The 22,893-nt window shown below is 36.8% G+C and overlaps 1 protein-coding gene across 3 annotated transcripts in view; it reads right to left on the reverse strand.

Annotated features, from left to right (window-relative positions):
- Window positions 1-22,893, reverse strand: part of CHL1 (cell adhesion molecule L1 like) — a 201,800-nt gene that overhangs the window by 75,936 nt on the left and 102,971 nt on the right. For all 3 annotated transcript variants that reach the window (XM_012802491.2, XM_012802490.2, XM_023510698.1), the window contains one exon: window positions 5,940-6,123. In XM_012802491.2, the coding sequence (XP_012657945.1) occupies window positions 5,940-6,030 (91 nt within the window). In that variant the 5' untranslated portion in view covers window positions 6,031-6,123. The remainder of the gene's footprint in view (window positions 1-5,939; window positions 6,124-22,893) is intronic.

The following is a 22,893-nucleotide window of genomic DNA, read 5'->3' on the forward strand; positions in this document are numbered from 1 at the left end:
GCCATTTTTTAGTTGCAGCCATCATTGTTGTTTGGCGGGTCCGGGCTGGGGATTCGAACCCGCCACCTTAGGTGTATGTGGCTGGAGCCTTAGCCACTTGAGCCACAGGTGCCGAGCCAGATGAACAGAATTTTTAAAAGTAAAAAGTAGAAAGCAACTTGTGTCCCACCTAGTCAAGCAGCTAGACCCATTTCTGAGAATCATGACTATAAAATATATGTTCCAATACTGAAAATGCTAACTTGGATTAAGTTTTAAAATAGGACACAAATCATGGTCTATATACATAAAAATCTACTGCCAAGGAGTATTCAGATTTTTCAAATGAGACATTCCTAGCTTGTTAAGTTCTTAGCATCTCTAATAAGGGCACAGGATTGAATCCTTAAGGAGATACAAGCTGTTCAAGAGCAGGGTCCTGATTCTGGTGAACACGTTTTGAGAAAAGCAACTTGCAGACAGACACAGAGACTGATGTCAATAGGAATATTCCACAGTAGAGTCAACTCTAAATAATCTGTGACATGGGACCAGGCCCTAAACCACTTTCTGTTTTCTCCGTTGTAATGTGAAGGATTCAGGCTTACCTAAGTTATCTCAGAAATTTTGATCACAGGAGTTTTTTACGATCTTAAAAATCATCAGACATCCAGAAGGTCTTTATTCATGTGTGTTCTATCCAAAAATATTTATTACAATAGAAATAAAAATTAAAAAATTCAAAATATGTACTTACAAATTTATTTAATCGATTCTATGTTAAAAATCACATATTTTATGAAAAACACTAAATATAATGACAAGAGTGCCAGTTTTACATTAGCAAATAATTTCTTAAGAGAAGGCAGCTGGATTCTCATATGTGCTACTCCGTTAAATCTGTTGCAATATGTTTATTTATTTAAAGATATAATGAAAATTCAAGAGAAAGCCTTTAAAAATATTTAAAGTCTAGTAGATATTTTCAATGGTTTCTGAATTATCTACAGAAAGCTCTGACTTAATTCTATAGAATTTGATATAGGGCTCCTTGAATACTTTAGCCTTTGATAATCTACCCATTGGAGTGGCCCCTGGTGAACTCTCATCCCTTGAAGACTTATCAGTTTTTCCACAAGACAGTATTAAAAGTGCCATGTTTTACTTTTTTGTGGTCTCTGCTACTGACACCATTTAATTGTTTTAGTTAAGTCACTTTACAAATAACATTTACTATCATGGCAGACCCGTGTCAAGTATTCAGTTGTCAGTCCCTTGAAGAAAGAAATTTTGAGGAGGTATGATCGGAGGGAATACATTTTTATTTTATTTTATTTATTTATTTATTTTGAGATGGAATCTCAGTATGTCGTCTTTGGGAGGGCACCGTGGTGTCACAGCTCGCAGCGACCTCTAACTCTTAGGCTTAAGCAGTTCTCTTACCTCAGCCTCCCAAGTAGCTGGGACTACAGGTACCCACCACAAGGCCCAGCTATTTTTTTAATAAGCCTGAGTGTATGTGGCCAGCACCCTACCCACTGAGCTACAGGCACTGAGCCTGGAAGGAATACATTTCATAAAATGTTACAATAAAACCAACTATTGACCTTTGAAGCTAGTGGAAGTTTTAAATATGTTGTTAAAAATCTGTGCACAGTTAAAAGATATATCAGAGAGAAGCTTGTGAGTTCATCAAATGAGGATTTCACAATCAGGGTAGATTGTGTCTTTATCAACTGAACTTAAAGGAACAAGTTCAAGTTTGAAAGGAAGAGCCTGCCACTGTTACTCCACATCAGGTCATTGCTGTTTACATTCCGCTGTCCAACCTGTTCTCCATTACGCTTTTTAGCAGTTATGCGTTAAGCCATTTCTGTTTCATGATTGACAGAATCAGAGGCCTTGGATACTGACAACTGACTTGACTGTTCCCTGCTTTCTCCGTGACTTTATATATGGCCTCATCTTGATTTATAAACAAAACCTGGAAAAGCAACAAAAATAAGTGTTTCGTCATGTATCTAGAAATAATATGGAAAATAGTGCCCTCAGTTTTGGTGAAGAAACTAAATTCTGTGTATTTTTTTCAATTTAAATAAAATGTGGATGTTGGTTGTTAAAAAATAAAAATAAAATTCAGCCTTGCAGAAATATGTAACTTAAAAAAGGCGGGAAATTTTATTGTCCTTTCTGATGATTGTGACTACTACACCAAAACTCCAGAAGTGGAAGTTTCTTACATATTTATTACAATGTAGAACTGAAACCTATCACTGAAATTTTCGTATTCTGTCACGTTAAACTACTTTACTTGTGGTTTTTTAAATGTATGCAGGATTTTCTAACATCAGGCAGTGCCCGTTTGGAAAAAATACATGGTTCACTGAGTTATGCAAATCTTCCAAATGTTGATGTATTTCATTTTAAAATGTCAAAAATTTACACTTACTATTACCACTGATCTAAGAAGAAAAATCTTAAATGTTGGGATACCGTCAAGCTCACAGTAGAAAATATGTTTCTCAAAATTCTAATTCTAATTTTGCTCAAGATTTTATCACTGACAGCATAACATCTTACAGTGATGGGCTCACCTCATCAGGTTGACTGTCTGGAAAATATCTGCCTTATAACCGTTTGAGAAACTAAAATTGGTTTGTCAAACATAACTTTCTAGCAAACATGATGTCCAGCTTGAGACTCAAGCAATGACACCACCAAGAAATAGAGATAATCATCATATTTTGATATACAGCAAATTTCTCAATTTATCCCAATATTAGAAAGTTAATTCTTAATTATTTTGAGATGGAATCTCAGTATGTCAATATTAGAAAGTTAATTTCCTAATTCAAGGGTGATGAATTAACAAAATCAATAATATTTAATTGTTTCAACAATTACAATATTAAACAAAACTGGTTTCGTTTGCTTTTTCTGAATTTGTTTTTCTTTTATCTCTGAGTATATGGGTGCTAAAAATATCTGGAGAACTAGTGCAATTTGGTGCCAAGGCCTTCATCTGTTCTAGGACAACAGTTTTACTACCATAGCTTTTGTGACATCACTGAAAATGACAACATGGTGAAAAAGAGAAATGGAATCTTAGAATTATTTATGAAAACAGTTCGATCTTATGGACCATTTGAATGAATCTCTGGGACCCCAAGTGATCTACAAACCTCACTTTGAGCACTGACAGCCTGCCAAGAATAATAACTAAATGCTCTTTCCAGGCTGGGTTCATGCCAGTAATCCTGCACCCTGAGAGGTGGGTGGATTGCTTGAGCTCAGGAATTGGCGATCAGTCTGAACAAGAGCAAGACCTTATATCTACTAAAAATAGAAAAGCTAGCCGGGCATAGTGGCAGGCACCTGTAGTCTCAGCCACTCGGGAGGATGAAGCTAGAGAATTGTTCAAATGTAGGAGTTTGAAGTTGCTGTGAGCTATGACATCATAATACTCTACAGAGGGCAACAGAATGAGATTCTGTCTCAATAAAGAAATAAATGCCTTTCCAATTATAAGATTTCTTCTTGTTTTACTTTCCCTACTATGTAAATCTGATAAATGCATTTTATTATCTTACAGACATCAATTCAAATTCAGTCTGTATTTGTTTTTGCTTCTAATACAGAGTCTCACTCTCTCGCCCTGGGTCATGGCGTCATGGCTCACAGTAACCTCAAACTCTTGGGCTCAAATGATCTTCTTGCCTCAGCCTCCCAAGCAGCTGGGACTACAGACCTTTGTCACCATGCCTGGCTAGTTTTTCTATTTTTAGTAGAGACCAAGTCTCACTTTTGCTCAGCCTTCTTTCAAACTTCTGAGCTCCAGCAATCCTCCCATACTGGCCTCCCAGAGTGCTAACATTATAGGCATGAACCACAGCACCCAGCCAGTCTGTATTTATTGGATGTTCATAAACATTTTAGTAATGTGCAAAAAACATCCATATCTTATTGACATTTACCTTGTTTCTGATGACTCCTATTTCTAAGCAGAGCAAGTCTTGAGCTTCTTGCAAATTCCTATTTAAATAACTTTATGACTGCTGCGAATGGTGAGGGTGACACACAGTAGCAACAGTCCCTAAGATATCAGCTAATAACTTGTGAACAACTTGTTTATTAGGACATTATTCTTTCTTAAATTTGCTAAGGTTGTAAAGGCTCAGCAATAGCTAATTACTCAGGGAATGGAACTAATAACCTTTGGGTATTTATAAGAAAATATATTCTACATTATAAACCTTTTCCTCTATAATTAGGCCAATTACGGGGACACCGGACTCGTTGACATTCAAATTAGATACCTGGCTTAGCTGCATTTCCTCGTGAGTGCTCTAGAGTGCTGAAACGAAGGAATAATGTGCAGTTGTTCTGAAAACACGCCATTAATATTTTATAACAATTGTTGTCAAAGGACATTACAGCATGAAAATGCATAAGTAACTGAGACAACTGGGATAAAATGTGTGCCATGGATTAATACAAAATTTCACATCCTTCACATCTTTAGAGCTAAGAAGGATGAAGAGGAAATGTATGTGCCCGAGAACACGGTCAGGAATCTGAATAAGGAAGTTCAGTGCTATTTTTGTTGTTCCTGGGAAATTACCCCTTTTCCACCGGACCACCAGGAATCCTATTCCTAACGTGGCATCGCATCCTCAAACCAAAAAGAATCCTGTGAAGATGAAGGGACTTCAGCATCTTGACCAGATCTCTGCAAACAGGCTGGTCAAGATTTCACCTAAACGTATAGAGAACTTAAGTTTGCATACCTGCAAAACCGATAAGTGGGATTCCTTAAGAAATGAGAAGATTGAAACAGAGGCTTACTCCTCTGTTAGAGCAGAGAAGGGATTCCCACCCTGGCTATTGAACTATTAATTCCAGTGCAGGGCTTAGCGTGCGACATGAAATTGATCCACAGAGTAATTTAACGTGGGCCCCAGAAATAGTTTTAAAACACACTGAATTATACAATCACAGGGCTATTTCTTTTCCTGTCTCAGTCTGTCTGAGTACTTCCAAAGGGAAGCTGATGCTCCGTGTTAGCGCTTTTCTGACATTCATTAAATTTTCCGAAATCACGATCATTTCTCTAGAATTACCACAAAGATCATTTCCAATACGAAGATTCTAAAAAGTAACTAGAGTCTCTCGTACTATAACTGTCCAAAATATATACGGAAGAGACAGCAGGCATTATTCTTCAACTTTATGGATAAAAATTTCTTAATAACCTCTCAAGGGTCTTTTAGATGCCATGTGCTGATAATACAAAAAATTCCCTAAATCCCTCTACACCTGATAGACTATTACAAAAGCTGTGTTTGCAGATGCATTATTGCTGAGCTATTACTAACTATAACTTCTTCAAACCAATTTGGGATGATTAAAAATCTGCATCCATTTTCACTAACATATGTTAAAATATATAAGACTATCTAATGCTCTAGACTTTGAGAACTGATGTCATTTATTCTTTTTATTGCAAAATGGCCCTACATTATTTTTCTAATTTATTGTTTTCTTTCTTAAATATATAATCATTCTGAAAAGAATATGAAGTTTATTCTGTTTTTTTGGTCATAATTGGTAGAAGGCCAGTAATTTCTGAATCATACTTCTCTTTAAGATAAACTGAGTATATAAATGTAAAAGCAGTTTGCAGATGAAGCTAACATATGGAAAAATACTTCTTTATTCATAGGTTGGTCATTATGTGCTAAGTTGACATAAGAGACAAGAAGCCTGAGCTATAAAATAATTATAACAGCCAAATAGAGCCACCCCAAAAAGGAAAAAGGCAGACATGAATTCTGATGACAGATTACTGGAAAGTACATAAAAATATGCTAGAAAAGTCCCAACTTCATCCCACAAGTATTCTCCTTATAAATCAAAATGCAGATATAAAATTTCCTAAGTACTGAATGCTGTTACTTTACCTGAGGGTGGTATTTCAATCGCTGTTGAGGATTTTAACAGGAGGAAAATTAGAAAGATGATTAATCCTCTTCCACTTAAAAGCATCTCCATTGCTCTTCAGGAAGGAGACAGCCCAGAAAAAAATGAAAATCTTAATAATGTCTCCTGTTACTTTCGTTTAGAGCCGAAGAGATTGCAGTTAACCTGGAAATTCAAAAAACAAACAGAATAACATTTTGGTACAAAAGATCTGAAATACCAGCATAATGTAATAAGTTATATACATTTTATTTTTTTTGGTTTGGTAGCATTTTTCCTCTTTATGCAACTGTTCTCTAATACTTTCACAGAAGTAAAATGGGTTTTCTCTCTTTATTAAAGAAGAGTGAATATATACTATATCAGAAAGCATAAAATGGTCCAATGAATCACATTTGTAAATATGAGGAAGTTTCACTTGGAAGATCTTCTAGTACACACTAATAGTGTCAATAGCTAAAAGAATGATTTCATTTAGTTATTTTCATTCAAAAGGTAGTACTTTTTCAATTAGTTCTTTATATCAGGCATCTAACCCAGTCAAGTCATTAGGACCATAAAAATGCATCTTTAAATTTTTTGTGTGAAATAAATTCTCATGTTTACATATTTTACATTAAAAGAACATAGATAGTTCACAGATAATGTAAGGAAGAGAAAAATAAAAAACAAATGAGTAAAGTCAAATGATTTGTAATTAAAATTTACAAATGGAAGCCTGTTTCAAGCAGCATGGAAAGCCACCAGTTGTTTCACATTTAAGGAGAATGTTTATTCACCCTAAATTTACAAAAAACAGAATAAAGATTAGGATTTCCTTTTTTTTAATTTTCTCTTACAATTTCTTTTTTTCTAGACGTCTCAACATTGTTTATAGTATATTCTTGAAAATAATAATACAACAATTTGCTCAAAAACGTGACCATGTGATAATTAGTCTTTCAGGTGTACAATTTCTTTGGTGGGGAGAATCAATTACTCTGTTTACTTAGAACTGGTTGGAAAAAGTTAGTGAAGAAAGAGATAGGAAAACCACTAAATTTATATTTAATTTCAAGTATTTTGATCATGTTATTTCCTCTCAAATTGTACCTTAAGAGATTATGGACCTGTACCTAGCATAGTATATGTATAGGTCATTCAAACCTAAAGTAGTAACTAATGATGTTTGTTTCACAATTTTAGAAGACTTAAGGGACAGAAATCTCATTTATATTTTACTTAGAGAAAAGTTATATTGATCATGAAAGAAAATATTCCTTTCTACTTCTTGCCTCGAAAGAAGTTGTAAAGTTTTGTCCTGAATTACAGAGATAGCATTGCTTCATTTTGTCTGATTCCAATCAACTCACCTATAAAACAGAAATTCGAAAAAGTTATACTTGTGTGCTTCAGAATATTTCCTAATGACAAATAATTTATATTGATGATTAAAGTATTTTTAGGCCAAGCACGGTGACTCAAGCCTGTAATCCTAATACTCTAGGAAGTTGAGGCAAGAGGATCACATGCAACCAGGAGTTCAAGACTAGCCCGAGCAAGAGCGAGCTCCCATCTCTACAAAAAAATAGAAAAATTAACTGGATATGGTGTTTCCAGCTACTCAGAAAGCTGAGGCAGAAGACTTGCTTGAGCCCAGGAGTCCGAGGTTGCAGAAAGCTATGATGATGTCACGGCACTCTTAGCCCAAGAGACAGAGTGAGACTGTGTCTCAAAAACAAATAAATAAATAAAATAAAATATTTACAAATGTGTCACTATGTTAATTGAGTTTTCCTACTGAAACAAGTTATTATGATTAACAAAATAAAATATAGAGAAAGATATTTTAATTATACAAAGGAGAACACTGCCTACACTTTGAAAAATGAGTTCTGCGTATTTGCACACAGCTAAGAAACATTAAACTGGTAGCTATCTCTCAGATGGAAAACACTAGTGCCTTCTCCTTTGAATCTTCTTTTTCCTGCTCTTTTCTGAATCAGTTTAATAAAAGTCACGTAAACGACTGTTTATAATTATATCACTCTTTATCTGTAATCTACCTTGATTATTTAATATTTGGTCCCACTGATATTCAATGCTAATGGCTTCGTGGACTTCTCCTGGACTACGTTGCATTTTATGAGTTTCCCTCTATTTGAAAGGAGCAAGGCTTTCCAAATGATGCTCCCAGGATATTATACTTCCAGATAAATATCTCAGGAATATCCCTGGAACAGGGAATAGAAATACCTAGATAGCCAGATAACTGAGAACAGACTCAGTTTTAATCAACCTCGCGGCTTGGGCTAGTAAGTTCGATGTTCTCAAATTGCTGTGGTAAAATAGTTCATAGATACTAATTGTTCAATCATGGTGACTTTTGAAATTTTAAGAGTCTTAGGCACATGATCTTGCCCCAAGAAATTCTCTTGCATAAATGATGTCACACTGATCCCTTGTCTTAAGATAAGACTAAATAGTAAGAGCCGTAACAAACACTGATGACAAGTAATGGCTAATTCTGCATACGGCCTTATTTACTACAGGGATTGACTTCAATTTACCTGAAACCTGTATGTTTAAATGTTGTAATATAAAAATTATTAGAAGTTGGGTGGCACCTGTGCCTCAAAGGAGTAGGGCACTGGTCCCATATACCAGAGGTGGCAGGTTCAAACCTGACCCTGGCCAAAAACTGCAAAAAAAAAAAAAAAAGAAAAGAAAAAGAAAAGAAAAAATTATTAGAAGTTAAAATGTGTCCCCTGCAAGCAAGACTCCTTTCACTGATCAATGTCCAAAAACACCTTTCAGATTAAAAAGGGAAAGTCAGTCTTAAATTCATTGTTAGAATGTATGAAGGGCACACTGTTCAGTAAGTCTGTTTTACATCCATAAGATAGTAAAAAATTATACTCTCATTTATCTTGCTTAAAAGAATTTAATGCCCCTTGCCGGACCTCAAAGATGAAAGCACTTGATAGAACTCAGAATGGAGCAGGCATGAAGAAAGAACAATATATATAAAAATATTCTTGAGGCTCACTAAATAACATTAACTCAAATCCAAAAGGAAATCAATTAATTCTTTTTTTTTTTTTTTTTTTTTTTTGGCTAGGGCTGGGTTTGAACCCACCACCTCTGGCATATGGGGCCGACACCCTACTCCTTGAGACACAGGTGCCACCCCAGAATCAATTCATTCTTATGAAACTAAATACATTGGATTAAATCTTCCTACTATCTTAGCTCATCTTCAGGAAGAAGAAAATCAACTGTGCTATCTAATTCAAAATATATGTCACAGGTGGGACAGTGGCTCACACCTGTAATCCTAGTACTTTGGGAAGCCAAAGCAGGAGGATTACTCAATCCTAGAAGTTCAAGACCAGTTTGGGCAACATAGTAAGACCCCATATCTACAAAAATTGAAAAAAACAATAGCCAGGTGTGCTGTCACACGCCCGTAGTCCCAGCTACACAGGAGGCTGAGACAGGAGGATTCCTTCTTCCCAGGAGTTCAAGGCTACAGTGAGCTGTGATGGTGCTGTGTACTCCAGCCTGAGTCACACAGCAAGACCCTATTATAAGAAAAACATTAAACATTAAAAAAAAGAAAATAGATATCTTAGTGTTATATTATACGATGGATGCTTCCTGACATTAACATAACCTTGGACAGGCATGCATACCTCACAGGACTACTTCTAAACAAAGTCCTCTAACACATACACATCATCAGTATTACAGATAATGAAAGAGCTCCATTGTGGAAAATCTAGAAACAACATTCTTCCTTAGCTTAAATTTACGCCTTAAAAAATGAAGAAGAAGGTTGCTAAGCCTTTGTCAAGTCTACCTGGGCTCCCAAGGCAATACAAAGAAATCTATTGAGGTCTGCTCCCCAGCCACCAGGAAAGAGTGGTGTGTAGTGAATAAGATCACAGGAAATGGAGGTGGGGTAACCTCGGTTCAAAGTCATCACTGACGATGTGGCATTGGGCAGTTCACCCAACTTCTCACTCATCTCTACAAATAAAAGTAACAGGTACAGCCCTGTAGAAAATTTATGAGGGTTAAGTGAGACAATGTAGGATGTGTGTGTGTGTGTGTGTGTGTGTGTGTGTGTGTAAGATAGAGTCTCACTCTGTCACCTGGGCAGAGTTCTGTGATGTCATAGTTCACAGCAACCTCAAACTTTTGGGCTCAAGTGAGCCTCCTGCCTCAGCCTCCTGTGTAGCTGGGTCTACAGGTGTCCACCACAACACCTAGCTAGTTTTTCTGTTTTTAGTAGAGAGGGGGGTCTCGCTTTTCCTCAGGCTGGTCTCAAACTCCTGAACTCAGACAATCCACCAGCCTCTGCCTTCCAGAGTGCTAGGATTACAGGTATAAGCCACCACGCCTAGCCAGTAATGTAAAATTAACACAGAAAAATAAAAAAAACTTATTAATAGTAGTGACAGTGATGTTATATATTACTCTGGTATTAGAAGTAATGAAGATACAGACTCTACTAATAATTTTCTGTTCCAAAGAATATGGTTAACTTAAGTAACTTCTACTAAAATTATAAAATTATAACAACTTAAAATATAAAAGTCTATCCTCTAAAATATTTAGTGGTAAAATGACATTTATTCTTTCAGAATACTCCAAAAAGAAAAAAAAAAAAAGCAGAAGGAACATGACTAATCGACTACAAAAGCTCTTTAATACTTCTCCCCTCTTTGTACCCAGACACTCCTCCCAGGAAGCTGTTTCCTCCTTACATGAATTTGGCAGGCATTTCACCACTACAGTGAGCTGTGACCCTGGGCCTCAAGAAGCCTTGTGAATTTTTTTAATCCTTTCTTCCCCTGTGTCTCTGGAAACCCTGCTCAGCTATCATGAGAACAACCATGGGCTATCCTGTTGGAAGATGCGAGACACATTGCCCATCACCCCTGTAATCATGGCCAACAGCCAGCCAGTCACTAAATGCAAAAGGGCAGCCAGCCCCAGTGGACCTGCCAGCTGAGCACAGGGGCAGAAGCCAGCTACATTGATATCAGCTGAGACTGGCTACGATCAGCAGAGTCTTCCAAAGAAACAAGAGACTTAGGAAAAATAATGAATGTTTATCTTATTAAATCAATCTGTTTTAGGGTGGTAGTTTGCAATGTAGAAATAGTTAATTGGTACAGAGAGATAGAAAAAACAGATTGGTATAGTAATAAATATTGAAGCTGTACAATACTCAGACATACACACACACAAACATACACAACTCATGGAGATTCTTTTTACTAGTCTCTCTATTTGGGTGTGTATTGTAGCATTTCCACAATGAAAACGCGATTAAGATTTAATTAGTGTGTGGAAATCAGACATAAGCCTAAAATAGTTCAACAGCAGTAAGAAAATTCTTCTAGGCAAAATGTAGACAAAGCTATGAGAATGGGCTCCATGCCTCCTCTGTGGGGAGCAAGGTCTGGACAATACTGGGTCCCTTTAATCATCAGAGCTAAGTTCTGTATGTTCAGTACACGTGAACAGTGTAACTCAAAGCTTGTTTTCTTATTGGTTTAAGAGTTTTTAAAGTCATGGCCCAGTTAAAGAAAACATAAGCCGATTTATAGGACATAATTATTTCAATCATGGCAGCTGTTTCAATCGGCACACTGCCTTTTCGTCTTTCAGAATTTGACCCTTATTCACCCCTTTTTCCTTATATTGTCATAGCAGACTGTTCTACATTCTATTAATAAAGTATAAGAAAGCTAAAGCACACAAAAGTGGGTTAAGACTGAGGTCTAACTTAGGACAATTTTATATGGGTGTGTGTATGCATACAAATATATATACTTACACAGGTGTATGCAGTTCTTAAGAGTGGGATATGTAGACAACACAAAAGAAAGCTATCTTAAAATTAGTGAAAGGCCTCTGGCTACTGTTAATGTATTCTGAAGAATAATCGTTTCTAACAATCACTTGTTCTCCTGTCACCTAACAGCAATGGTGTCATGTTTACACACAACCTTCGACACTCTGATCGCTAATGGTCCTAATGAATAGTAAATACTTTTCCTCTTTTTGTCAAATAATACTATTCAAATTTATAGGCAGAGATTTTAAAATAAAGAGATTTCTGCCTCATCTTAAAGTGGAACAGGATCTGAACAAATGAACAGCTGACAAAAGCAGCTGGATCGGCCATCGTGCACTTTTTCTTGCTGATAGTTTTTAAATCCTTGGCATTTTCTCTCAATAATTATTCACTAACATGTTTCAGGTCGAATTTCCAAAGAAAACATGTAACAAGGCAAATCCAAAGAAAAGGGCGACTCTTTTGATCACTGTGTTACAAACTCTGTCAGCCACTGCGCAGAGCAGAAATGTCAGTCACACTCCATCTGCCATTTTTACAGAAAGCGAGGAATATATACAGCCAAAAAAAAAAAAAAAAAAAAATGCTGCACTGACATTCCTCTTTACTAAGAAACAGATTTAAGTTGTTGTAGCCACTGTGAATTCCAGAGATTGAAATTAACTTCGTGCATGTGAAATCATTAAACAACGTTTTTCTACTCAGGAAGCTTGAAATAGATGAACGATTTTTATTGTAGCCAGCAGGAAGGGATATATTATGACACTTGCAGTCCAAATTATAGTTTTAAAAATAACTCAATGGGTTTGTATAACAGTCTGAGACAGCGCTACAACTTGGAATTGTTTAAATTTTCTTTTCTATCCTCAATAAAAGGGCTTAAGACTCCCTGAGCTGCATCAAGCAAGGTGTCTTATGGAAAGCCATCTGACATTTTCATGATAGAGTGGATGTCACCTTCCCTTCCCTCTGACCTCAAATGTCCCCTTATGAAACCCCTTTTTATATGATTGTCAGGCTAGGGTAAACTATTCCCCTGATATGGAATCAGGTCTTAAGGGGTAAGAGGTCCAGCATATTTCCATAAGCCTGAAGTGTGATCTGAATCACTCAACATCTTAAAGCTGAGGGAGAATACACACAAAGAAAATTAAAAGGCTTTTGTTCAATCACCTGTTTGGCTAATACTATAAATCAATTTGCAAGTGTCATAAACACAGTAATCCTGAAATAACTGTTAATGGCTTTTCACTCTGAAAACAAAGGAAATAGTGTACATTACGGTCTTATCCATTCAAGCTCTGTTTCTTGTTTCTTATCACAGCGGTGACAAGACAAAAGAATAGCTTAGAGTGTTAACCATCCTCCCTGCAGAGCTGACATATTTAGTATACAGTAGATCAAAGGGAAATGTCAATTTTATTATCACAAAATTGATTTTATTGGGGGAAAAATCAACCTGAGGTAATAATTATGTGAGATCAGTGAGTATTATTAATAATACCATTTATTTGACTAAATAGCAAAATACCATAGTTAAGCTTTAATAGGAATATAACTGAGTATAATGTAAACATACATTTGTGTTTGTGTGTTTCACCCCTTTATTTACCTACACGTCTAAAATGCTTGACAAATAATAGATTATAATGACAGCGAATTCAAAGGCTTCTCCTAGCAGAGGCAAAGCAAGAAAATCGACAAATACTGAGTCATGTGACTGCAGGGGGGTAAAGAAGGTAATGTTACAACCCAACATTAAGTCATATTCTCAGTTATTTCTTATAAAACATCTTACATACCAGTGGTGATCATCTAGGAACTATTTTTCAAATTTTTTTTTTATTAAATCATAGCAGTGTACATTAATACTTTCATGGGGTACAGTGTACTGTTTCTGTATACAATTTGAAATACTTTCATCCAACTGGTTAACATAGCCTTCATGTCATTTTCTTAGTTACTGTGTTAAGACATTTATATTCTACATTTAGAGAGATTCACATGTACCCTTATAGGATGAACCATAGGCGTGATCCCACCAATCACCCTCCCCCCCCATATTCCTGGGCTAAAATTGGGTTATAGCTTTCCTATGAAAGCTATAAATTAGTTTCATAGTAGGGCTGAGTACATTGGATACTTTTTCTTACATTCTTGAGATACTTTGCTAAGAAGAATATGTTCCAGCTCCATCCATGTAAACATGAAGGATGTAAAGTCTCCATCTTTCTTAATGGCTGCACAGTATTTCATGGTGTACATATACCACAGTTTATTAATCCATTCGTGGATCCATGGGCTCTTGGGCTTCTTCCATGACCTAACAATTATGAATTGGGCTACAATGAACATTCTGATACAAATATCTTTGTTGTAGTGTGATTTTTGGTTTTCTGGATATATACCTAATAGAGGAATTATAGGACCAAATGGCAGGTCTATTATTTTTCAAATTAAAGGACAACCAAGATGTATTAAAATGTGCAAAATTTAGGCATGCAACTCAGCAAATTTTTGTACACTTTTCACATCTTGTAAGGAGATTTAGTCTCCGAAACCATTGCACAAGCTTTATTCCCAGAGGCAGCAGGTTGGGTGGTCACAACAACTGGGGATGTTGCTGGTCTTTGGTGGGCAGGAGCCACATATCCAGAATGACTTGTAATGTCCAGTGAAGGATGGCCCTACCTAAAAAATGCCAACCTCAGTGAGATATAACTGGTGCTCCAGTGTGTTGGGTGAAAAGAAAGCTGTGTGCTGGATAAAGTAAGGACATGCTATAAGCACTGCTCTCCAAATATTCACTTTGGAAGACAGTTTGATGGTTTCCCACAAAACTAAACAAAAACTCTCCATACGTCCCAGTAATCACACTCCTTGATTTTTACCCAATGGAGTTGAAAACTTATGCCACACAAACCCCTGCACGTGGAAGTTTATAGCTCATAATTGCCAAATGTTGGAAACAACCAATATGTCCTTCGGCGGGGAAAGTGGTAAACTGTGGTATGTCTACCAGGCGTCCTCAAACTTTTTAAATAGGAGGCCAGTTCACTATCCCTCAGACCGTTGGAGGGCCAGACCGTGGGCCCCTGGACCAGTTGTCTGTTAAGCAGGACAGGCAGTGGCACAAAAACACCCAGCGGGCTGGATAAATGTCCTAAGCTGGCTGCATGTGGCCTGTGGGCCATGGTTTGAGGATGCCTGGAATAGACTCTTGTTCAGTGCTAAAGAAAAATGAGCTAAGAAGCCACAAAAAAAGAAAACAAACAAACAAAAAAACATGGAGGAAACTTAAACGCATATGTCTAAGAGAAACAAGCCAATCTGAAAAGGCTGCTCACAATGTGATTCCGACTACGTGACACACTGGAAAAGGCAAAACACCGGGACAATGAACAGGTAAGTGCAGTCAGGGGAAGAAGCAGGGCTGAATAGGAGCACAGGGGATTCCGAGGTCAGGGAAACCACTCAGGAGGGTACTACTCAGGCGACACGTTATTATACAACTGTCCAAACACATGAACCGAGAGTCAACCCTAGTATACACCATGGACTTGGGGAAATACTGATACATCGATGGAGGTTCGTCAATTATAACACATGGGCCACCCTGCCCAGGCTGTGCTGATGATGCGGGAGGCTGTGCATGGGTGATGAAGGGAAATCTCTGCACCTGCTGCTAAATGGTGCTGGGACTCGAAAACACACTAATAAATAAAGTCCACCCTCACGGAGGAGTGTGCCACGAGTCAAATAAATGAATGAATAAAATATACTTTACAAAGAAGAACTGCAATACATGGGGGGAAACAATTGTAATACAGAACAGATTTCTGAACTGTAACAAAAAAAAAAAATGAACTTCAGGATATCTGTTTTTAAATTTAAGAAAACATCCTCTTATCTCTTGCTCAGGGCTTCCATCCAGTCCCCTTCGTAACACCTAAAAGCACAGAAGACTGATAGCAGCTTTTAAGAAATGTCTATTGTTGTCTATTTACCTGGCAATTAGATGAATACTCATGTTATTTGTGTTTTTAATTTCAAATTAATGGGAAGGTTAACAAATAATTAGGTTACATTGTTTGTGTTTCTAAGGCAAAGTTCAAGTTGTAGCTCAGCCCTTCACCCAAGGGGTGTGTTGTACACCCTACATTGTGTTCATTAGGTGAGAGCTTAGCAATCCTCCTCTCTCTTCTCCTTTTCCCTTTCCCTCCCCCTACTCCCACACTTGAAAATAATTGTGTTTTTCTCCTCTGTAGGCATGCATTAGTTTGTCTACTGGCTTCATATTAGTACTGAGTACATTGGATACTTGCTTTTTCATTCTTGTGATACTTTACTAAGAAGAATGTGCTACAGCTCCATCCAGGTAAACACAAAAGATGTAAAGTCTCCATTTTTTATGGTGGAATAGTACTCCATGACAAACATATACCACAGTTTGTTAATCCATTCCTGGGTTGATGGGCACTTGGGTAAATTCCAAGTCTTGGTGATTATTGAGCTCATTTAAAAATATTTCTTCCTTTCTCCTCTGCTTCTTCTGAAATTAAATTCTATCCCCTGCATCTACCTACTCTTTCTTCCTTCCTTCCTTTTTTTTTTTTTATTAAATCATAGCTGTGTACATTAATGCAATCATGGGTACAATGTGCTGGTTTTACATACACTCTGAAATGCTTTCATCATCTTTATTTATTTCTTACGTATTTCAACTTTGTTCATCATCATGAAAGGAATTTTCAAAAAGAAAATGGGGTACAGTCCAGTAAGTTAAAAGCCCTTTTCCTTATTTCCCATGAATAGATCAATAACATAAATAGCTCTCATTGAGTCTGGGAATTCATGATAAAAACTAACCATAACAAGAAATTTGTATATTTTTTTCAAAAGGCTTATAATTAGGTGTAATGTTCGATTACAACCAATCAACTATATTTTAAGTGCTACTAATAAATCTAAAAATAAACAAGGGCTCACAATTTGGTTTTGCACCTGCCTTTCCAGGACTTTGTAAGAGACTGTACGTTTTCTGAGGCAAAAGATCAGATCCTGTGCATCTGAAGCAAATTAGAAATATTTCACCCCAAAATACACTTCTTTGACATATTTCGAGATGGCTGCCGTGAGCCTCTCAGACAGAAGCAACTCAACAAAACTGTCTCTGAGGAGAAATATACATCTGTAGAAAATGCAGCCAGCTCTATCCTTTCCAGATCTACACAAGATTAATTGAGAGTCTGGGTCTCTAATGGTCTGAAAAGAAACATTTACCAGTTACTATCTGTTCTCTCTGGGGGCAGCCACGTGCTACCGGTAGGGTTTCACTTCTGTGACAAGGCCACCTCCGCTGGCTGCTCAAGCCTCTTCCGCTCTCCCTGCCATACTGGCCTTTGTTTTCAAGCCCCTATTCTTGACAAATCTCTGTACCTCACTGAGAACTTGATTCTTCTTTCTCAGGGTTTCCTTTATACACATTAAAATAACTTTGTGTAGCTTTTCTCTGATTAATCTGCTTGATCATGAGTTGATTTTTCAATGACCCTTCTGAGGGTGAAAGAGAAGCTTTCCCTTTGCTCTTATCCATCCTTATTGTGTTTGCCTACAATGTTGAGGCATTCCATAAATCTTTCCGGATAAATGAATGAACAAATGAATTTTATAGATGTATGTCCAAATAAAGAATACACTCTGGCTAAATACAGAATGTGAATAAATTCTGAATATCATGAATTGTCATTCACCCAAAGACAACTCAGAAATTAAAATTTCTGAACTGATTATTAAAGTAAATATGAAGTCAGACAATTAAGTTTGCAAACTTATCCTAGAAAAAGTGCTATGCCTATATACTTCATTGCTGAGTATCGTTATGGCCACCACATGGCCAAGGGGAGTACCTCGAAGCTGACCATAGTGATATTCAATAATGAGGTTATGTAGCATTTTTTTTCTAGGATGAATTCATGAACTAATTGTCTCATCTCATATGGTTTAAACATGTGAAACAAAAAGCTAAATATTGTTGGTCTTGTTGCAATACATAATATAGACTAAGAGAGTTTTTAATGAATGTCATTTATTTTACCGGTGTCTACTTAAGACCAACTTATATTCATAAATTTTAATGGTTCTTACAAGTGCCAACAAAGCTAGAGTATTAAATTTTCTAAAATTTACTTTAAAATACTTCAGCATAGTTATTAAGATGCTACTGAATTTTAATCTACCCCCACAGGTAGTTAATATTCAAAAGATCTTAATCAAAACTCTTCTAAATTTCCAATGAAATGTAGCAGCACTGGTACCACATGTACTTCTTGTATCTTTACTTTGCAAAATACCAGACAGCTTAATCATCATAATGGATGCTAGAAGAACTGTCCATAAATGCTGTTCAAGATATTGGTGAATTTGCCTGAAATATGTGTCCAGACACAGTGCCCTTACACAAACAGTACAAAAAACATCGAGGGAACCCTACAATCTTCAGAACATTTCATTGCATTCTGGGCTTAAAGTTTCATTAATTCCTCCAATAAGTGGGTTTTTTTTTTCTATGACACTAATTGAAACAGTAGCTGAATCATTGAATCCTGCAGTTAGAACGTCACCTCATCAGCCTCTAGTAAAGCTTCCAAGCAGATTTCTGTCATATTGTCTTAAAGATATGGTAGCTGGAGTCTATCAAACTGAAAGAATATATAGTCTAATTCTGTGATGTGACCTCTGTGTGTGCACATGTGCAGGTAGGTGGGCACACATGGATGAGCATGTGTGTACATTTGATGCCCAATGACTATTTGTTCACCTGGGCAACTTCAGCATAAGACTAGCCTTGTCGCATGGCACTAGATTACAAAACAGAACCCAAATTCTCATCTTCCTGTAAAACTTAGAAACTACCAATATCTACAAAAGAACCCAATGATGGCTCAGCGCCTGTGGCTCAAGCGGGTAAGGCGCCAGCCACATACACCTAAGGTGGTGGGTTTGAATCCAGCCCGGGCCTGCCAAACAACAATAATGGCTGCAACCAAAAAATAGCCGGGTGTTGTGGCGGGCACCTGTGGTCCCAGCTACTTGGGAAGCTGAGGCAGGAGACTTGCTTGAGTTGGAGGCTGCTGTGAGCAGTGAAGCCATGGCACTCTACCCAGGGGAACAGCTTGAGGCTCTGTCTCAAAAAAAAAAAAAAAAAAAAAAAGAACCCAATGACAAGATGGAAACTGGATTAGGTCAGCATACAAACATGAAGAAGTTATCACATGCTGTAAACTTTCAATGCTGGAAGCATTGTCTGACATTGTTCCCAGTCATCAGAAAAATGCAAATCAAAACCATTTCAAAATATCAGCTAGGCCCAGAGAGAATGGCCTACATCATAAAATCTCCACACAACAGGTGCTGGCCTGGGTGTGGAGAGAAGAGAACACTTAAGGAAGTAGGGTGAGTCCTCAATGAACTAAAAGTAGACCTACCATTTGATCCTGCAGTCCCATTACTAGGTATCTGCCCCAAAGAAGAAACACCTTTTACTACATGGACTTTCGCACTCCAATGTTTACGGCAGCACAATTCACAGCTGCAACGATGTGGATTCAACCCTAGTACCCTTCAACACATGAATAGATTGATAAATTGTGGTATTAATTATTAAAATATTATTACAATTATTTTAAAAAGAGGGATTTTGTGTCACTTGCAACCATATGGATGGCTTTGGAGAATAGTCTCCTCAGCCAAGTATCAGAAGAATGGAAAAATAAGTATCACTCATACTAAGTTCCAATTCAAAAGGAGAGGATTGACAAATATATGCTCACATGACAAAGAAAAATTAAATCAAATTCGAATAGCAGGGTGGGAGGTAAGAGGTTGGGTAAGTTCCCACCTAAGGGCCACACTGCACTGGTGTATGGCACACTCCCTGGGTGAAGGACCCCGCCACATGCAGATGTCAACCTTACAAAAGCACTTTATGTAACGACTCACATGTACCCTCTTCTTAACCTGAATTATTTTTAAAAAGAAAAGATACTTTTATAGATTTGAGGAAGTTACAGGCTTTAACCTTAACCTAAGGCCATTTCTGAAGCTTTAAAGAATGAATCCCAACAACCGGAGCTTGAATGCGGTTTTATTTTTCTATAAGCATCAAAAGGCATTAAAAGATCTTATGACTGGGATGGTCATAATAATCATCAACTGTAGTGAATATTAAACACTTAAACATGACATTGATAGATTCTTTCAGGGAGGACAAGGCTATGTGATTAAGATAACTAGTTCAAGATTTAGGGTATCTCATCACTGATTTTTCTGTCTCTACATGATTTCATAAGTGTTTATTACATGATTTCATAAGTGTTTATTACATGATTTCATAAGTGTTTATTTGTTTTTTTCATCTTTCCTGTCCTGTCCTTGTATTTCTTTTTCTATTCTCTGAGGCAAAAGTAACCAACACAACATATTGGTTAAAAACGCTACAGGCCAAATATTGACATTAAAAACATTAGATTTATTTTCTCCTAAAATTTGTAGTTTATGAAAAAAAAAATCCCTCCTGTCAATTCAAACCTTTCAGATAGAATAATGAAGCAAATCAACTATGAATAAAGAAACGTGGGGTGGATTAGTAAAAAAAAAAAAAAAATCATGCACAGTTACATTGCGGAGATTGTCCAAGTGGGACTTCCTTAGTCAAATTCATGCCAAAGTATAGGTGTTTTTATTGTAAATAGTTTAATAGCTGTATGAATGCCTAAGCTATATTCGTAGAAAGTTAAGCGTATCACTGTACAAATCTTAGAAAGCAGCCTTATTTTCTCAAGCCATCATTTATAAAGTGTGATCTCAAGGTACTTAAGAAAAATGTATAAAGAGGTTATAATTTCCTTTGGCTCATCTTCTGCTCTGAAGATGGCATTAGCCCTGACAATGTTGATTGATCATCCTTTGTACTTTTATGAGAGGAATTAATGCCAAATCCTGGGCCAATGACCTAGATCCTTAAACCCTTTGCGTCTTATCCTTACTCCATGCATAAGAAATAAGACTAGGAAAGCAATATCAGCTTATATGTCATTCTAAACTGATTGCTTTCTCTTATTTGCATGATAATCAGTGAGATACGACTGTCTGAGGTAGAGCTACACAGCTTACTTACGTATGTTGAAGAAGCTAATAATTGATTCCAATATTAATATTTCTAAACACCGTATCCAGCTCTTATTGTCACATACCAATTTTAATTCATTTGATTTTACTTATTTCACAATAAAAATAGATCCCCACTGTAAAAGAAAATAATAGAAAGGGTAGTATTGAGTAAAACAGTTAAAGATCAGACACCTCCCTTCTCCCCAACACTGCCGGGCAAAATTTAGGTATGAACACTTCCAGACATTTATATTTACTCATAATATATATAACACACGATATGTTTTATAATATATTCATGTTCCATTAACGATATCATGTGTCTATTATTTTTCTTTAAATGAAAAGTGCAAATAATAGGGTGATATCTGCAGAACAAAAGGGTATGGATTATGGTGCTCTTCCTGAACAAAGTCACAAGTTACTACTTACTCTAAATTCAGGTTAGGAAAAGAATGTCCGAAGGGAAAACGTAAAGATCTCAAACTTCTGTAGCTATAAATTTATAGTCAAGGCGAAGGTCACGGCCAGTATTGTGAATGTTCTTAGGTTTGTCAACATCCCCAACATGTATTCATTCATTGGATAGTTTTAGTTTTTTTGAGCATTCACTCTGTGCTAGAACAATTTCCTTTTACATCATAATTTTGTGATTCCAAAGAAAATACCGTAGGCACTGCAATATTTACAATGTACTATGACTAGCAAGTGGCAATGACAAAGACACTGTTCTGTAAATGTTCTGAAAAAACTTGAGATGAACTAAAAGTAACGATTTAATTTCTTCCTTGTAAGAATTAAAATTAAAACCCTAACCTCCTCCCCCCAACTAACTGAATAGACCCCCTCTTGGCCCAGGGGACAGCAGAGAAATCTTTTTTTTTAAATATTTTTTTATTAAATGATAGCTGTATACATTAATGCAAACATGGGGGTACAGTGTAGTGTTTTCATATACAATTTGAAATACTTTCATCAAGCTGGTTAACATAGACTTCATGTCATTTGCTTAGTCATTGTGTCAAAATATTTATATTCTAGTTCTAGAAAAGTTCACTTGTACCCTTGTTAGACAGACCATATTGGTGATCTTTCCAGTCGCCCTCCCACTACCCAGCCACCCTTCTCCTCTCCTCTTTCCCACCCACTCCCCATATTCTTGGGCTAGAATTAAGTTGTAGCTTTCATTTGAGAGCTATAAATTAGTTTCATAAAAGGGCTGTGTACATTGGATACTTTTCTTCCATTCCTGTGATGATTTGCTAAGAAGAACATTTTCCAGAAATCTTAAAAGTTGAGTTCCTAACCCCTCCTTTTTGTGATTTAGCCTTAAAAACTGACCAGCATAGTGGTAAAATTGAGATAAGACTGACGGAACAGATTTTTTGTGGGGAAAGCATACCAGTTTACAAATAGGACCTCAGAGCCTGACAGGCAAGGGTTAAGTCCCAGGTGGCTGCACTGAAAGAAAGAACTAAGTTCTAACTGCCACAGGGTTTTTCCTTTTCTCTAGCAGCTAAACAAGCCCTGACTTGGAGATTAGTAACATTAAACAGTTGCAGCTCAGCCACCACTAGACACTAACTGACCCTCTGTTCCCGAAACCATAACTATAGCTTTGCTTGGATGCGGGATTGATTTCAGTAACTTTTTCCTGATAAGAGACCACGGACCACAGACAGGTTCTGGTAGTTTACTGAGGCCAAGAAGCGTCCTGCCTTCACATCCCTGCTTTACCTTTTGATGCATAGAGCCTAACTGCAATACATTTAAATGTTAATCTCCACCCCACAGTAAACACGGGTCATAGGTAACACTGACCACCTTCATGAATATTCAGAGCCTCCCACGGACCTGTTGAATACATATACTCCACCTACACAATGCTGTAACCCTTCGACAAAATAAAACTC

The sequence above is a fragment of the Otolemur garnettii genome, unplaced genomic scaffold (assembly GCF_000181295.1).
Source record: "Otolemur garnettii isolate 467f Iridium unplaced genomic scaffold, OtoGar3 scaffold00015, whole genome shotgun sequence".
NCBI classification, from domain to species: Eukaryota; Metazoa; Chordata; class Mammalia; order Primates; family Galagidae; genus Otolemur; species Otolemur garnettii.